The sequence below is a fragment of the Mus musculus genome, chromosome 13 (genome assembly GCF_000001635.26).
Source record: "Mus musculus strain C57BL/6J chromosome 13, GRCm38.p6 C57BL/6J".
NCBI classification, from domain to species: domain Eukaryota; kingdom Metazoa; phylum Chordata; class Mammalia; order Rodentia; family Muridae; genus Mus; species Mus musculus.
The window spans coordinates 14,257,164-14,275,963 of NC_000079.6; the positions used below are offsets into that span (position 1 = coordinate 14,257,164).

General features: G+C 39.4%; 1 protein-coding gene across 12 annotated transcripts in view; it reads right to left on the reverse strand.

The window, feature by feature from the left end:
- The window catches only part of Hecw1 (HECT, C2 and WW domain containing E3 ubiquitin protein ligase 1), a 296,852-nt gene that overhangs the window by 30,726 nt on the left and 247,326 nt on the right, over window positions 1–18,800 (reverse strand). For all 12 annotated transcript variants that reach the window (XM_006516816.4, XM_006516813.4, XM_006516815.4 and 9 more), the window contains 5 exons: window positions 14,844–14,927; window positions 13,796–13,905; window positions 8,795–8,915; window positions 7,950–8,063; window positions 6,902–7,054 (listed from right to left, as the gene is read on the reverse strand). In XM_006516816.4, the coding sequence (XP_006516879.1) occupies window positions 6,902–7,054; window positions 7,950–8,063; window positions 8,795–8,915; window positions 13,796–13,905; window positions 14,844–14,927 (582 nt within the window). The remainder of the gene's footprint in view (window positions 1–6,901; window positions 7,055–7,949; window positions 8,064–8,794; window positions 8,916–13,795; window positions 13,906–14,843; window positions 14,928–18,800) is intronic.

The window sequence follows — 18,800 nt, forward strand, 5'->3', positions numbered from 1 at the left end:
TATCAAAACAATCTTCCATCATGGTCAAGTAAGCTTCATCTCAGGGATGCAGGGATGGTTCAATATATGGAAATCCATCAATGTAATACATCATATAAACAAACTCAAAGACAAAAACCACATGATCATCTCATTAGATGCAGAGAAATCATTTGACAAAATTCAACATCCCTTCACAATAAAAGTCTTGGAAAGATCAGGAATTCAAGGCCATACCTAAACATAATAAAAGCAATATACAGTAAACCAGTAGCCAACATCAAACTAAGTGGAGAAAATCTTGTAGCAATCCCACTAAAATCAGGGACTAGACAAGGCTGCTCACTTTTTCCCTACCTATTCAATATAGTACTTGAAGTCCTAGCTGGGGTTCTTTATATATACATATTAGATATTAGCCCCCTATCAGATTTAGGATTGGTAAAGATCTTTTCCCAATGTGTTGGTTGTCGTTTTGTCTTATTGACTGTGTCTTTTTTGCCTTACAGAAGCTTTGCAATTTTATGAGGTCCCATTTGTCAATTCTTACCTTTCAGCACAAGCTGTTGGTGTTATGTTAAGGAATTTTATTTCCTTGTGCCCATATGTTCAAGGCTCTACCCCACTTTCTCCTCTATAAGTTTCAGTGTTTCTAGTAGAGTTCCTTGATCCACTTAGACTTGAGCTTTGTACAAGGAGATAAGAATCGACCAATTTGCATTCTTCTACATGCTGACTACCAGTTGAACCAGTTGAAAATGCTGTCTTTTTTCCACTGGATGGTTTTAGCTCTTTTGTCAAAGATCAAGTGACCATGGGTGTGTGGGTTCATTTCTGGGTCTTCAATTCAATTCCATTGATCTACCTGTCTGTCACTGTACCAGTCCCATGCAGTTTTTTGTTTTTCTTGTTTTTATTTTTATTTTTTATTTTTTATCACAATTGCTCTGTAGTACAGCTTGAGGTCAGGGATGGTGATTCCATCAGAGGTTATTTTATTGTTGAGGATTTTGCTATCCTAGGTTTTTGTTATTTGAGATGAATTTGTAAATTGTCCTTTCTAACTCTGTGAAGAATTGATTTGGAATTTTGATGGGGATTGCATTGTATCTGTAGATTGCTTTCAGCAAGATAGCCATTTTGACTATATTAATCCTGCCAATCCATGAGCATGGGAGATCTTTCCATCTTCTGAGATCTTCGATACCTTTCTTCAGAGACTTGAAGTTCTTATCATAGAGATCTTTCACTTCCATAGAGTCACCCCAAGGTATTTTATATTACTTGTGACTATTGTGAAGGGTGTTGTTTCCCTAATTTCTTTCTCACCCTGTTTATTCTTTGTGTAGAGAAAGGCCATTGATTTGTTTGCATTAATTTTATATCCAGCCACTTTGCTGAAGTTGTTTATCAGGTTAGGAGTTCTCTGGTGGAATTTTGGTGGTCACTTATATAAACTATCATATCATCTGCAAATAGTGATATTTTGACTTCTTCCTTTCCAATTTGTATCCTTTTGATCTCCTTTTGTTTTCTAACTGCTCTGGCTAGGACTTCAAGTACTACATTCAATAGGTAGGGAGAGAGTGGGCAGCCTTGTCTAGTCCCTGATTTTAGTGGAATTACTTAAAGTTTCTTTCCATTTAGTTTGATTTTGGCTACTGGTTTGCTGTATATTGCTTTTATTATGTTTAGGTATGGGCCTTGAATTTGAGAATTGCTCTTTCTAACTCTATGAAGAATTGAGTTGGAAATTTAATGGGGATTGCATTGAATCTGTAGATTGCTTTCAGTAAAATGGCCATTTTTACTAAATCCTGCCAATCCATGAACATGGGAGGTCTTTCCATATTCTGAGGTCATCTTCAATTTTTTTCTTCAGGGACTTGACTTTTTGTCATACAGATCTTTCACTTGCTTGGTTAGAGTCACACCAAGATATTTTATATTACTTGTGGCTATTTTGAATGGAGTTGTTTCTCTAATTTCTTTCTCAGCCTGTTTGTAATTGGTACAAAGGAACATTACTGATTTATTTGAGGTAATTTTATGTCTCTCAACAGAAAAACGTATACAGAAAATACACATTTACATAATGGAGTACTACTCAGTGATTAAAAAGAATGACTCCATGAAATTCTTAGGCAAATGAATGGAACTAGAAACTATCCTGAGTGAGGCAACCCAGACACAAAAGAATATACATGGTATCTACTCACTGATAAGTGGATATTAGACCCAAACCTCACAATGCCTATGATACAACCCACTTAGAAGAAAGGAAGAACTGTATGGATGCTTCAGTCCTTTATTGAGGGGGGAACAGAATGATTGTGGGAGGTGAAGGGAAAGGGGGTCCTGGGAAGGAGGGAGGAGGGGGAGGCAGTATCAGGCACTGGAGGGGATGTGAGAGAGGTACAGAGGGTCAGGAAATAGAATAAAAATATCTAGCAGGAAAGATGAGGAACTGGGGATAGCCACTGGAGGGTTCCAGACACCAGGGAAATGTGAGGTTCCTAGGAGCCAATGGGGATGACTTTAGCCTAAATGTGCAGAGAACATGTAGATTGAACCTATAGTGACTACCTCCTATAGATAAGCATGGCCCCTGGTTGAGGGATGGGGCCACCCACCCATCTCAGTTTTTAATCCAGAAATGTTCCTGTCCAAAGGAAGAACAGGGAGAAAAAAATGGAACAGAGAGTAAGGAAGGGCCATCCAGGGACTGCCCCACCTGGATATTCATCATGTCCACAGACTCCAAACCCGGCATTTTTGATGTGGTCAAGAGGTGCTTGCTGACAGGAACCTGGTGTGGTGGTTTCTTGGGAGGTCCAACCAGCAACTGACTAATTCAGATGTGGATGCTTCAAGTCCCCCATCAGACTGAGCTCAGGAAACCTCATGGGAGAGCTGGCAGAAGAACTGGAGGAGCGGGGGTAGGGGGTTTGTTGCAATCCCATTGGAAGAACAACATAGGCTTCCCTGACCACCCAGTTCTCCCAGAGAGTAGACCACCAACAATAGCTCTAGATACAGATGCAGCAGAGGATGATCTTGCCTGACAGCAATAGGAGTGGAGGCCCTTGGTCCTGGGGAGGTTTGAGAGCCCAGTGTAGGGGGATACTGGAGCAGTGGGGCAGGAGAGGGTGGATGGGTGAGGGATCACCCTCATACAGGTAAAGGGAAAGGGTGAGGGGGGATGTTGGATGAGGCATTGGTGGAGGGATAACCGGGAAGTGGGATATCATTTGAGATGTACAGATTGGAATGATTAATATATGTATATAAAATCGGGTCAATTTCCACCCAAGCCAAGGTTAAAGGCCCACTCATCTACGGATGACAAAATCATTTGATCACCTCAGTTAAGTGTTGCCTTATTTAACTTAATTAATGGGGGGGGGGGAGATATTGGAGATCGTACTATTGAAAGGGCAAGCCCTTCACTGCCTCCCACCCAAATAAAAAAGCCAATTGGCCTTGTACTACAGAGCCGGTCAAACTCCTTCTCCCTGTTTCCCACCTATCATCCAAAAATGTGGAGGAATATCAACTTAGTGTTATCCTTAATATAGTGTATTTCAAATTTGTTCAGTCAAACTTAGCCAGAGTTCCAACGCCCTACTTAAAATTCCACTAGAAAGTTACCTACTCAGTACTAATTAGCATTATACCGTCAGAGCCTGCAGCTCCAGGCTTTTCAGTTAGTTGTTTACTAAGATAAGAAAAGACAGTCTTAAGCCAGATACAGTTTAGCATAAGAAAAGTTAAAGAATCCCAGGGAAGCAGGTTTTTTCTTTAGCCCTAGATTCCAGGCAGAACTATTGAGCATAGATAATTTTTCCCCCCTCAGGCCAGCTTTTTCTTTTTTTAAGTTTTGTTAATAAAAGGGAGGAAATGTAGTCTCCCCTCCCCCAGCCTGAAACCTGCTTGCTCAGGGGTGGAGCTTCCTGCTCATTCGTTCTGCCACGCCCACTGCGGAGCCACACACGTGCACCTTTCTACTGGACCAGAGATTAATCGGCGGGAATCGGATCCCCTCCCCCTTCCTTCATAACTGAGTGTCGCAACAGTAAAATTTGAGCTTTGATCAGAATAACTGTCTTGGCTACATTTCTTTCTCTCGCCACCTAGCCTCTCTTCTCTTCCAGGTTTCCAAAATGCCTTTCCAGGCTAGAACCCAGGTTGTGGTCTGCTGGCCGAACACAACAATACATAATTAAAAGTAATTTATATGAAGTCACTATATAATAGGAGAGAAAATGCCCCAAGTAGAATCTTATGCCCCTAAGTAAATTATCCAGTGTCAGGAATAAGTTACATTCTGGCAAGTCATTGGCTAAACATGTCCTATATCCTCTGACAATCATCACAGAATATTGTCAAGGTTATTAGTTAACTTCACAAGATGATGGTAAGGTAAGAAAGCACCTTTTGTTGAAGACACTGCTTACTTATGTCATTGAATATGGAGAAATATAGCTAGTGCCTGACTAGAACCTTCACCCCTTCTGCCTAGCATCCACGGTACTGAAACTGACTTTGCATTTGTGTCATGTTGCCAGAGAAGAAAAGTAATCCTCAGTATCACCCAGCTCCAAATTCCCGAGACCTACAAAAGCAACCTGCCCACAATATATATTGATGTAGTAATGGCACAATTGTGAGAGAGTGAGAGACTAAAACATTCCATCCTAAATGGAATGTTCCCATCAAATCCCTCCATTCAGGACTCAAGCAACCCTGTGAAAGAAGATGTGGGAAAATTGTAAGAACACCTGTGAAATATGGCCCTCTAAACACATAAGGCCAGGGTACATACAAACTCAAAGAGATTGTGGCAGCACTTACAGGGTCTGCATGGGTCTGCACCAAATGAAGTCCTAGTGTTGAGAAAAGTAGACACAAACATATATCCCTAACTCAGAAGCCATCTTCAATAGCTCACAAATAAAAATTCGTTCTTTCCAATAACAATGTCTCACTGGGGATACAGACCACTCTTAAGGGCTGGCCCCACACCCAGCAGTAGATGGCCAAGACAAAATCAACTCAACGGCATCTTTGGAGGTTCTTTGCCTCATAATGTTTTGTGAGGCTATTTCCTCCTTTCTCTCTCTCTCCGCCCACCTTCTCCTCCTCTCCCACCACCTCCTCCATCTCCTCTACCTCCTCCTCCTCCTCCTCTTCCTCTTTTTTAACCTTTCAGGTTCTTTGCATATATATTATGGCTTTTAGTTCTGTGTTTTTAATGGGATTCCCATAAAAACACAAAACTAAGGAGTTGATGGAACAAAAACTTTAATAAGAATATTTTATATAAAACAACCATTTTCTACCTTGGTGTGACTCTAACTAAGGAAGTGAAAGATCTGTATGACAAGAACTTCAAGTCTCTGAAGAAAGAAATTGAAGAAGATCTCAGAAGATGGAAAGATCTCCCGTGCTCATGGATTGGCAGGATTAATATAGTCAAAATGGATATCCTGCCAAAAGCAATCTACAGATTCAATGCAATCCCCATCAAAATTCCAACTCAATTCTTCACTGAGTTAGAAAGGGCAATTTGCAAATTCATCTGGAATAATAAAAAAAACTTAGGATAGCAAAAATTATTCTCAACAATAAAAGAACCTCTGGGGAAATCACCATGCCTGAACTTAAGCTGTACTACAGAGTAATTGTAATAAAAACTGCATGGTACTGGTACAGTGACAGACATGTAGATCAATAGAATAGAATTGAAGACCCAGAAATGAATCCACACACTTATGGTCACTTGATCTTTTACAAGGGAGCTAAAACCATCCAGTGGAAAAAAGACAGCATTTTCAACAAATGGTGCTGGCACAACTTTCATGTAGAAGAAAGTGAATTGATCCATTCTTATCTCCTTGTACAAAGCTCAAGTCTAAGTGGATCAAAGAACTCCACATAAAACTAGAGACACTGAAATTAATAGAGGAGAAAGTGGGGAAAAACCTCAAAGATATGGGCACACGGAAAAAATTCCTAAATAGAAGAGCAATGGCCTGTGCTGTAGGATCAAGAATTGACAAATGGGACTTCATAAAATTGAAAGCTCCTGTAAGGCAAAAGATACTGTCAATAAGACAAAAGGGCCACCAACAGATTGGGAAAGAGTTTTTACTAATCTTAAATCTGATAGGGGACTAATATCCAATATATACAAAGAGCTCAAGAAGCTGGACTCCAGAAATTCAAATAACCCCATTAAAAATGGGGTACAGAGCTAAACAAAGAATTCTCAACTGAGGAATACCGAATGGCTGAGAAGCACCTGAAAAATGTTCAACATCTTAATCATCAGTGAAATGCAAATCAAAACAACCCTGAGATTCCACGTCAGACCAGTCAAAATAGCTAAAATTAAAAATTCAGGTAACAGCAGATGCTGGCGAGGATGTGGAGAAAGAGGAACACTCCTCCATTGTTGGTGGGATTGCAAGCTTGTACAACCACTCTGGAAATCAGTCTGGTGGTTCCTCAGAAAATTAAACCTAGTCTTCCGGAGGATCCCACAATACCTCTCCTGAGCATATATCCAGAAGATGTTCCAACTTGTAATAAGGACACATGCTCCACTATGTTCTTAGAAGTATTATCAATTTTATGATCTATGTCTTCTTAGAGTATTTTAAGTAAGCAATTATTCTATCTTATATCAATTGACAGTTGTTATAACATCAATGTCTTTGATTATCTGTAATATCTTACATTTTCTGTAATGATTAGTATTCTTGCTTCTATGGGTATTAACTTAGGATTTTGGCTCTTGGGATGCAAATATTCCTGGCTAACTATTCCAAATTCAGTTTCCCTAGAGAAATGTTGCTGACTTTTAACTCAAAAAGACAACAAATTTTAAATATGAGAAAGTGAGCATTAGAGACCTTACCATTCAAGATAGTTTTCTACAAATGCTGACATGGGGCTGATCTGTACTGTGTATGTGTCATTTGCAGAATACTCAAAGAGTCCATAGTAAGGGTTGAAGAGCTCCTGAGACAACAGGAAGAAGAACTCTCGAGAAGGGCCACTGTAGTCCAGCCTGCAAAGGAAGCACAGGTCCAGGAAGTTCAGTTTTATGATAGTCTTTTATCCAGAACCTAGTGAGGACTTTCAGGTATGGGGTCTGAGAAGCAGTCTCTCCTCTTTGCAGTGAACTACAAGTGGAAGTATCAATTTATAGAAGACAATATTGATTCTGTGGTACTTTTAAACCAAATGTCTACAAATGAACTCCTACAACAATTGTATTTCAACTTCTCCCCTTTCAACTATCAAGTATCTATAAGATAATACATGCAGCTAGCCCATTGTAAAGAGGGCCTTGGTGTGGGAGCATAAGAAAAATTTCCTACAAAAGTGTGTGTGTGTGTGTGTGTGTGTGTGCATTTATACAAGCTTACAAATCAATTTCATTTGCCTTTAAGGTAGTTGAATTGCACGCGTAGGTAATTAATGAAGTCACAGAAAGCACATGAAAACTATGGTATGTAATTTGATATATGCATTTTGGGGTGAAGAGTTTTGGTTTTTTCATTCTCAGAAATGTACACTACATATAAAGTAAATGTCCAATTGGTTAGGATTTTAATTTATATTATACTTTAGTCTTGGGACCTCAGACTTTGGGATATACCAGTAACTCAGAATTTTTTCTTTTTCCTTTTTCTTTAAAGAGAAAGAACCTTAAAGCTTTAGAATGCCTGGGGAAAGGAAAGTTTACTAAGAGTTTATGCTTAGAGCCACTTTAGGCCAATGGTTTATATCCACTCTGTTCTTTCCTGAGAGACATTGCCTCTCATTCCTAGGATTTGATTTCCCCACACTGGGAAAAATCCACCCAGCTCCAAAATCCTGAGACCTACAAAAGCAACCTGCCTACAATATATACTGATGTAGTAATGGCACAATTATTTTGGGGGCTTCTGGTGCCTCACCCCTCCTCTCCAACAAAGGTGATGTAGAGCTTGTTTCTCTGGAGCTCCTTCCTTGAGTATGCCATCACTTGATTGAAGGTCCCCTCCAACAAGTGGTCTCGACGGATGATGAGCCTGAGAATAAAAAGTCATGGTGAATGGAAGCAGTGACATCAGGGTGCTGAGCACTGTTGTATGTCAATCATGAGTACTCATTATTATAATTTCACTCATTAGCTTCTAAGGAGAGAGGAAAAGACAGACAGAGGTTCTGCCAGTTTGGTACTGGACTTGACACATTCAAAATGCTGGCACTCAAAGAACACATGTATGCTTATCATTGGACAAACCCAACTGTATTTAAAGTTATTGTTTTGTTAAGTGGTATCAAGTATCTTAGGTTAGGAAGTATCTTAAGTTAGGATTTTAAATTTGAGCTCAGCTTTTAAATTAAAATAATGAACCCATGAGGCAGGTAACACTGTTTTTACTTGGACTTGATTGCAAAGTTGCAAAGAATTCACAAAAATTTCTTTGATTACTTCTTTGATTACTTTTACATGAATGGAAATATAAGATTTTAGCTTGGGATAAGGGTCTCTGTTTTCTGGAAAGGTCTGTTTTTTATGCCATGTAACTCTTTGTATTAAATACATAATTCGTTCTCTTTTTCCTCCCCTTCCCTATCTTCTCCCTTCCAATTACTTGCACATTATTCTTTTTTCTCCTCCAATTTTCTAATTTCCCTAGTCATCCCTTTCAGGCCATAATGTTACCATATTAGTATGTCCATTGTTCAAGATGCAAAAACTGAATAGATAAAATGGTAACTCCCTTAACTTTAGGGCCCAGTCCTAGGTACTCACTTAATTTTACCCGGACCCTGTCCAAATCCTTTGGCTTCCAGTTTTCGGTAGAAATTGCGGAGCTTAGCTTCAAAATCCCTTCGGTATGGTGAAGGGGCTCTTGCGCTGGCTCTCTGTAAACCTGTAGAGAGAAGCACATGGTGATTGTCATGAGTTTTCATTCAAGAACAACTGAGTAGGGTGGCAGCAGAGCCATGGAAGCATTTCCCTAGCCTTAGAGGCCATCTCTATCAAATCCCTTTCATTGCTACAGTGCAATAATGTTTATATTATACACAGGTAAGATAGCCTACAGTGCAATAACGTTTATATTATACACAGGTAAGATAGCCTACAGTGCAATAACGTTTATATTATACACAGGTAAGATAGCCTACAGTGCAATAACGTTTATATTATACACAGGTAAGATAGCAAAGAGAAAAGTGGATCCCGATCAGAAAGTGTGTATTTTCCACTTTAATTATTCAAGTGTGTTTCTAGTAAAAGCACCTCCATGAAAATTGCTTTGGCTTGTTCATTTCTTGGGTAATTAAAAGTATTAATATTCAGAAATGAAAAAGGAGATATAACAACAGATCATGAGGAAATTCAAAACATCATCAGATCCTACTACAAAAGGCTATACTCAACAAAACTGGAAAACCTGGATGAAATGGACAACTTCCTAGACAGATACCAGGTACCAAACTTAAATCAGGATCAGATTAACGATCTGAACAGTCCCATTTCCCCTAAAGAAATAGAAGCAGTCATTAATAGTATCCCAACCAAAAAAGGCCCAGGACCAGATGGGTTTAGTGCAGAGTTCTATCAGACCTTCAAAGAAGACATAATTCCAACTCTACTCAAACTATTCCACAAAATAGAAACAGAAGGTACTCTACCCAATTCATTCTATGAAGCCACAATTACTCTGATACCTAAACCATACAAAGATCCAACAAAGAAAGAGAATTTCAGACCAATTTCCTTTATGAATATTGATGCAAAAATACTCAATAAAATCCTCGCAAACTGAGTCCAAGAACACATCAAAACGATCATTCATCATGACCACGTAGGCTTCATCCCAGGGATGCAGGGATTGTTCAATATACAGAAATCTATCAATGTAATCCACTATATAAACAAACTCAAAGACAAAAATCACATGAACATCTCGTTAGATGCGGAGAAAGCATTTGAAAAATCCAACCCCCCTTTATGATAAAAGTCATGGAAAGATCAGGAATTCAAGGCCCATATCCAAACATGATAAAAACAATCTACAGCAAACCAGTAGCCAACATCAAGGTAAATGGTGAGAAGCTGGAAGCAATCCCACTAAAATCAGGGACTAGACAAGGCTGCCCACTTTCTCCCTACCTATTCACTATAGTACTTGAAGTCCTAGTCAGAGCAATTCGATAACAAAAGGAGATCAAGGGGATACAAATTGGAAAGGAAGAAGTCAAAATATCGCTATTTGCAGATGATATGATAGTATATATAAGTGAGCCTAAAATTTCCACCAGAGAACTCCTAAACCTGATAAACAGCTTCAGCACAGTAGCTGGATATAAGATTAACTCAAACAAATCAGTGGCCTGTCTCTATACAAAGGATAAACAGGATGAGAAAGAAACTGGGGAAACAACACCCTTTATAATAGTCACAAATAATATAAAATACCTTGGTGTGACTCTAAGGAAGTGAAAGATCTGTATGATAAGAACTTCAAGTCTCTGAAGAAAGAAATTGAAAAAGATATCAGAAGATGGAAAGATCTCCCATGCTCATGGATTGGCAGGATTAATATAGTCAAAATGTCTATCCTGCCAAAAGCAATCTACAGATTCAATGCAATCCCCATCAAATTTCCAACTCAATTCTTCACTGAGTTAGAAAGGGCAATTTGTAAATTCATCTGGAGTAACAAAAAAAACTTAGGATAGCAAAAACTATTCTCAACAGTAAAAGAACCTCTGGGGGAATCACCATGCTTGTCCTAAAGCTGTACTACAGAGCAATTGTGATAAAAACTGCATGGTACTGGTACAGAGACAGACAGGTATATCAATGGAATAGAATTGAAGACCCAGAAATGATTCCACACACTTATGGTCACTTGATCTTTGACAAGGGAGCTAAAACTATCCAGTGGGAAAAAGACAGCATTTTCAACAAATGGTGCTGGAACAACTGTCAGTTATTATGTAGAAGAATGCCAATATATCCATTCTTATCTCCTTGTACAAAGCTCAAGTCTAAGTGGATCAAAGAACTAGAGACACTGAAATTAATAGAGGAGAAAGTGGGGAAAACCTTGAAGATATGGGCACATGGGAAAAATTCCTAAACAGAAGAGCTTTGCATATTTATGAGGTCCCATTTGTCAATTCTTGGTCTTACAGCACAGGAACATATGGGTTCTTTCCAGCTTCTGGCTATTATAAATAGGGCTGCTATGAACATAGTGGAGCATGTGTCCTTATTACCAGTTGGAACATCTTCTGGGTATATGCCCAGGAGAGGTATTGCTGGATCTTCCGGTAGTACTATGTCCAGTTTTCTGAGGAACTGCCAGACTGATTTCCCTCAACAGAGGAATGGATACAGAAAATTTCGTACATTTACACAATGGAGTACTACTCAGCTATTAAAAAGAATGAATTTATGAAATTCTTGGGCAAATGGATGTATCTGAAGGATATCATCCTGAGTGAGGTAACCCAATCACAAAAGAAGTCATTTGATATTCACTCACTGATAAATGGATATTAGCCCAAAAACCTAGAATACCCAAGATACAACTTCCAAAACACAAGAAAATCAAGAAGGAGACCAACCCGTGGATACTTCATTCCTCCCTAGAATAGGGAATAAAATATCCATGGAAGGAGTTGCAGAGACAAAGTTTGGAGCTAAGACAATAGGATGGACCATCCAGAAACTGCCCCACCTGGGGGTCCATCCCATAATCATTCACCAAACCCAGACACTATTGCATATGCCAGCAAGATTTTGCTAAAAGGACCCTGATATAGCTGTCTCCTGTGAGGCTTTGCCAGTGCCTGGCAAATACAGAAGTGGATGCTCACAGTCATCTATAGGATGGAACATAGGGCCCCCAATGTAGGAGGTAGAGAAAGTACCCAAGAGCTGAAGGGGTCTGCAACCCTATAGGAGGAACAACAATATGAACTAACCAGTACCCCCAGAGCTCATGTCTCTAGCTGCATATGTAGCAGAAGATGGCCTAGTTGGCCATCATTGGGGAGAGAGGCCCCTTGGTCTAGCAAACTTTATTTGCCCCAGGACAGAGGAACGCCAGAGCCAAGAAGTGAGAGTGAGTGGATAGGGGAGCAAGTGGGTGGGGAGGATATAAGGGACTTTCAGGATAACATTTGAAATGTTAATGAAGAAAATATCTAATAAAAATGTGAAAAAAAGAAATTTAAAAATAAATAAATATACTCATGGGAGAAATCTGTGCAAAATTAATAAAAAATACAGATTTTGGCATGACACACACACACACACAAACGTATTAAGATAAAACAAACTAAATAAAAGTTTTTCTTATCAGTTGACATTGAGAAATGACAATGTAGAATGAGACAAGAGGACCTTAGCATGTGTAATGTTCCATTCTTCTATATTGATACTGATGCTTAAATGAGAAACATGCTTATACGCTAGAACTCACACATTTAGGGGTTTATATTAGATCAACATTTCATGAACTGTGTAACTGACCGTGGATGCTGTGGAATTTTTTTTCTGAACACACAACTAAAAGTTAATTCAAAACCAAATGAGTCCTCAGGACATCTGGCAGAACTCTCCGGGGCTCCACACCACCATATTGCAGCTTTGCTCTGAACACACTACATGTATTCTTTGCACTGTGCATGGTGTCATGGCATGTTATGCAAATGGACGCTGCCTGAACAAGCTTAGCTTGGAGACTATTGCAAGAAATGAATTATTACAGAAGACAAACACCTTTTAGTATTTTCCTCCTGTCTTTCCTCAGCATATAAATATCAAAACTGATATGTAATTGGATTGAATTGGTTTAGAGTGCTTGATTTTAAAAAGCCTCCCTTGAGTTTCATTTTAAAACAAATCAATGAATATGGGTTTAGGATTAGAACAGAATTTCCAACAGTTTCTGAAATAGCTCTAAATATTCTTTTGTGGTATATGTTTGTATAAAGCAACATTCTTAGAAGGAACATTTATAAGACCAAAAACCTTAGCCAAATCTGAAGAACAATGAAGATACCGTATGACCACAGCATCAGACAGTCAACATTTAATTATTTTGTTGAAATAAACAAGGACCTGCACAGCATTGCTATGCAAACTTGCTTTTGCCTGTTACAAATGCCTTTGAAATGCTTGGAGCAGCCATTGGGGCACAATGACAGGTAAGGTGAGGATCCGGCTCTATAAGGGGTCAGAGAATAGATATTGTAGGCTTTCAAGGTAAAACAGTTTTGCTAGTATTGCTCATATCTACTGCTCTAAGTATGAAACTCCCACAGAAAATACAAATATAACTATGCATGGGCAGATTTCTAGAATCATTACTTAGAGATACTGAGGTTTCATTTTATTGTTCAGTTGGGCATGATGACACACTCCTGTAATCTCAGCATCTGGGAGGCTCTCTCAATATAACCATGAGCTTTAGGCTAGTTTGGGATAGGTATTAGAATATATCTCATTTTCTTTCTCAACCATTTAGAAACATAAACATGTCCCACTGTAGCTTGGGGAAACTATCAAAACAAGCAGCAGTTTAATTTGTCAATACCTGATTTACAGTGTACTTTTGATTAGAATGGAGAGAGAGAGAAAGAGAGAGAGAGAGAGAGAGAGAGAGAGAGAGAGAGAGAGAGAGAGAGAGAGAGAGAGAGAGCGCACAAATACAACTGTTTTGTATTCTCTTTCAGTTGGTGAAAACACACAGGACCACTTAGGTGACACTAGACCAGAATTCTAAGTTACCTGGGGAGTTCTGAGGTGAGGAACAGGGTGAACAGCGGGGAGAGAAGCTATATCCAGGGTGGAAGGCAGATTGCAGGGGAACATAGGACATGATCTCTTCTTCAAAGAGACTAAAGGTTAAAAAGAGGAAAGTTAGTTATCTGTCTTCCCATGAGAAAGTATATACAGACTTTGAAAGAGCAGTTCGAATCCCCACTTGCAAATTCTCTGGTTCTTTAATCCTTTATTAGCCCAACAACAAAGTCTCCATTAAGAACTTCACAGCCCATTGAAGGGGGCAGTTCTGATGCTAAGGTCCTGTTCCTTAATTGGTTCTTGATTTGTCAGTAAAGAAAGCCTGGGGCCAATTACTGGATGGAAGGTATAGGCAGGAATTCTGGGTCCCAGGAGGAAAAGGCAGACACAAGGAAGGAGAGAGGGTTTTTTTCTGCTATGGTTTGGAGGAAGAAGAATGTAGCAACCATGTGAGGTTTGGGGTAAGGGGGCAGAAGTGGGGTGGGAGTAGGGAACTGTGGCCTGTGGCCACTGCTATAGGTGTGTGGCCAGGGATATTTGAAAGGGGATAGGTGGGACTAGCCACTAAAGTTTAGGGAAGGTGGAGAGATGGAAATAATAAATTGCTAAGGACAGGCTTTTCCAGGAGGGAGATACCAGCACCTAACAACTGTGCCAAGAAGGCAAGTTGTAAAGGAACAAACTGTGTGGGTGTCTTTTATTCTCAGATTCAAGGGAAGCTGGGGGTGGGGCTGGTAGCATCACCTCCTGGAGCTAAAGGTGGGTAGAACTAAAGGGAAGCCAGGTGGGGGCTGGTGCTGCAGTCTCAGATCCAGGAGCAAAGGTGGTGATAAGGTAGCATAAAACTACCCATAACAGCTCCTGATGCTCTAGTTGTACAATAAGGATGCACAGTAAGTGCTGCCAATCAAAGACAGAATCTCTGCTTCTGTTATCTCTTAGAGCAAATGGAAAGTGTTTCAGGCTGGCTCCAATTCCTTCTCCAACCTCTCCACTGTAGCTTTTCAAGAAGGTCTCAGGCCCAACCTCTTACCTCAGCAAAATGACTAGATCTGCATCACAGGACAATTTATCAAGCCCATGATTGCCCTCTGTCCGAATATAATGGATTTTCTCCCTAGAATAAAGTTGAAAAGAAAGTAAGAATTGCATATCAACTCAAAAGCTAAGGAATGAATAAATCATTTTTATTTTTATACTTTTTTGAAACATGGTTAACAGCATTCCCCCAATATCTGGTGCATTTCATAATGCTCAAAGGTCATTTTCGAATTCCTAGGATGCTTTGAGACTCACATAGATTCTGAAGTTGAGCATAGCAAAGTCAGAGTCTGTTTGAGATAGAGAAGACCACAGTAAAGCAAGGCGGGAACTGTAAAAAGACCTCTCTTGGCTCAAGGTATATTGGAAGTCACGAGAGGACAAAGTGAAGATTGTCTCTAGGGAAATCTTCCTGCCTGATAGAAAATGTATAATGCCACAATGGGAGCAGAGGGAGCCTTAGAGCTTTAGAATGACCAGGACATCCAGGTTTAGTCAAAGCATAGACCTCAGTCTGCCTTGGTTTAGTTGCAGGTTACCCATTCTGATGTCCAACTCTAACCTGGAAAATTATAAGTAAGTCTAAGGTAAGGAGTATTGATTTTGCTCCAATTGGCTTTTCAATTTGTTTCCTGATTATAGAAGCACCACTGCCCTCAGGAATCACCCTATATATTCATGACTTAAATGAGTTAAATTTGGGGAAAATTTAAGGATTGCTCTATTTTTAAATATTTAAATTTTTAATTAAAACTTGTATTTTTATACCAGGTAAGGCACAATTAAAAATAATTAAAAATGAAGATATGAAGATATCACATATACCCTTCCCTTGGTTTACCCCAGCAGGGACTACTGCCAGTGCAATGCTGTTCTCTCTCTGACATTGACTCCAAATATACAGGCATTTTATTTAAGCTTTTTTTTCATAGTTAACCATTATATTTATTGGTATTACTTATGCATCATGGGTAAGGGGTTGCCTGCAGACCATGGGAGAACCCAGAACAGCTGCACTGGAAGTATGGGTGATGTCTTCCCTACAGACTAATAAATGAAGTCTCCTTCCCCTAGTTTTCCCCACCCTAACTATTCAAGGCCCTCTCTGAAACCCTGAGGCCACATGCATTAGGGCAGAATTGCATGCAAATGACTGGGAGAAGTGGCTGATGTATCCTTCATGGTGGGAATGTCAGCAGTCTAATGTGTGATGGACTCTGGCAAGTAGACACAGCTGATCTTATGGAGGTACACAGTGTGGTTCAGAAGACAGAGTCTTACACAACATCATTCTACAAAAGGCCTTAATTCCTAAGATCCCCAAAGTGGTAGTAAACCAAATGTCCATCAACAGATGAATGGACATCTAGGTCTATACCATGTTATAACAACATGATCCTGAAGCCCAATAGTGTGTAAATGAGCCCTTTCCACACATGTATCTAAAACTTAAGGTTCAGAATCTACGTATGAAGAAAAGATTCAATATTTGTCTTAAGAATATGGTTTCTTTTGCTTAAAATAATTTCCAGGTCTACTCATTTTCTTTCAATGTCATGTTTCTATTTTTTCTTTATGGCCAAATATAATTCTGTTGTATGTATGTATTGTTTTCCTTTATCCATTTATCTATTGATGAACATATAGGCTGAGTCTATCTTTTAGCTGTTTACAACACAACAGTCAACATTAAGCTTTTAATTTAACTTATTTTTTGAGAATTTCATATATGAGTACTGTACTTATACCATTTCTATCACTATCTTTCTACCCTCAAATACCTTCCATGCATCCCCACTCCCTCTAAAACTGAAGACTTTTTTCCTGTAATTATTATTGTAGAATAGAGATTTTTTTAAAGGTAAGGGAAATCTTTGGGGGCTCTTTAAAATATGCAAGATGTTGTTGAACAGGGCCATGACTTGGGATCCAACCTCATTTGAGATAAAATACTACTGAAGTAATTGCTATAAGCAAAACCTGGGGATGTTGATGGTGGCTTCTCTAACTGGGGTTTGGAAAATAAGGCTGGTCTACATACTTTTCAGAGAGTAACAGAAGCCCAACTCCTTAACTCTCTACCTAAAAATACCTATGATATATGTAAGTAAGTCAGTGTATGGATGTGCATATATAGTTTAAGTGGAATTTACTCATCTAGGCTGACAATGCCCACTCCAAGAGCCAAAGAGCATTTAACACCACCTTCCCAAACTAGGCATAGAAACCCTCATTTGAGTTGTTGGTCAGGATTTTCCAAAAGTCTCCCAAAATATTATAGGCTATTGCTACTGATGTTGGTTCTGCAGAGATGCAAAGTAATCTCCTATTGCTGAAGACACCATGCACTTAAGAAACAGGGACTAGAGGACCCTGAGATGGATCTGACCTGAAAACTTCTAAAGAAGGAAAGCAACCAGAAGGCACCATGTAAGCTTCCAAAGGAAGGAAGTGACTAACAGTCCTACCCAGCTATGATGCTTATGAACCACAACAATGATCTTCAGGCCATGATAACCCTAAGGGTACACAGTAGGGCCATGGGTCACTTATACCTTGGTGGTAACCAACAGCTCTATAATTGAACTTAGGAACTTCTCAACAAAAGGAAGACAAGCTGGGACAATCAATGGGGTGAAGAGGAAGCCCACAGAATGGGAGAAAACCTTTGACAAATATATATCTGATAAAGGATCAATATTAAAATCTATACAGAACTTAATCAGTAAAAAGAAAAACCCAAATGGCCAATTTAAAACATGAGCCTGGAACATGAACAAAGCATTCTCAAAAGAAGAAAGATATGGATAAGGAATTTCTTTTAAAATTATTTATCATCCTAGCAATAAGGGAAATTGGTAATCAAAACCATAAGAGATTATTATAGGCCCAGGACCCCCAAGACCAAGTTCTCAGAACAAAAGGAGATTTATTTGAAGGAGAGACAAAGGGTAGGGAACAGGAGAAAAGAACAGAGGGGAGAGGGTGAGAGGGAAAGGGAGGGAAGAAGAGAGGGGAAGGTGTATTTGTCCTAGAGGACAGAGGACTGCCTCGGAATAGAGAAGAGACAGATGTGACCGCTAAAGTAGCAGTTTATAAAGGTAAAAGGGGAAACACTATGTTAGGATGAGGTGTTTAATTTTAGTTGGGAATGTTAATTAGATGAGCCAAAGAGTGTTTTTATTGCTGGACTTCAATACTTTGATAGCAGGATCTTGGCAGTCAACCTAAGTGAATAGACCTTGGTAGCTAGCTTTAGGAATGAAATCTAATAGTTTTTAGCAAGGCAGAGAGAGGGCACTAGGGACAAGGGCAAGGCCTGCCAGAGCCATTCTTGAGTTGGTCAGAGTTCCTTCAAAAATACCCTTGAAATTTCATCTTACCCCAGTCAGAATGGCACAGATCAAGAAAACAACTAACAACAGGTGCTGGATTTCTTGGATTGAAAACTGGTCCAGCAACCTTGAAATCATGTTTAGAATTGCCAGAAAGCTAAAAATGAACCCACCTATGACCCAGCTATATACCATGCCTTGACTGGGCATCCTGCTCCTCAGATTCTTTCTCAGTCATGCTCATATCTGCTTATTCACAGTACTAGGAAATGGAGACAGCCTACTGTCCTTCAGCTGACACATGGCAAATGAGAATGTGATACGTATACAACATAGAATACTGTTTAGCTTTAAAGAAAAATCAAACCTTGAAATTTTTAGGTAAATAGTTGGAACGAGAAAAGATCATATGAGTGAGGTGATGGAGAGTCAGAAAGACAAATGTTACATGTTCTCTCCCTCCTTCCCCCGGCCTCTTATTTGAGGTTCCTAGCACTAAACCTTCAGATGTGAGCACATATCCTTAGTATGGCAGAAACAAATAAAGTTAAAGGGACAATTCCTGGGGTGAGAGTGAGCAAAGAAGGACTGTATTGGTCAGAGGGGTGGAGGAT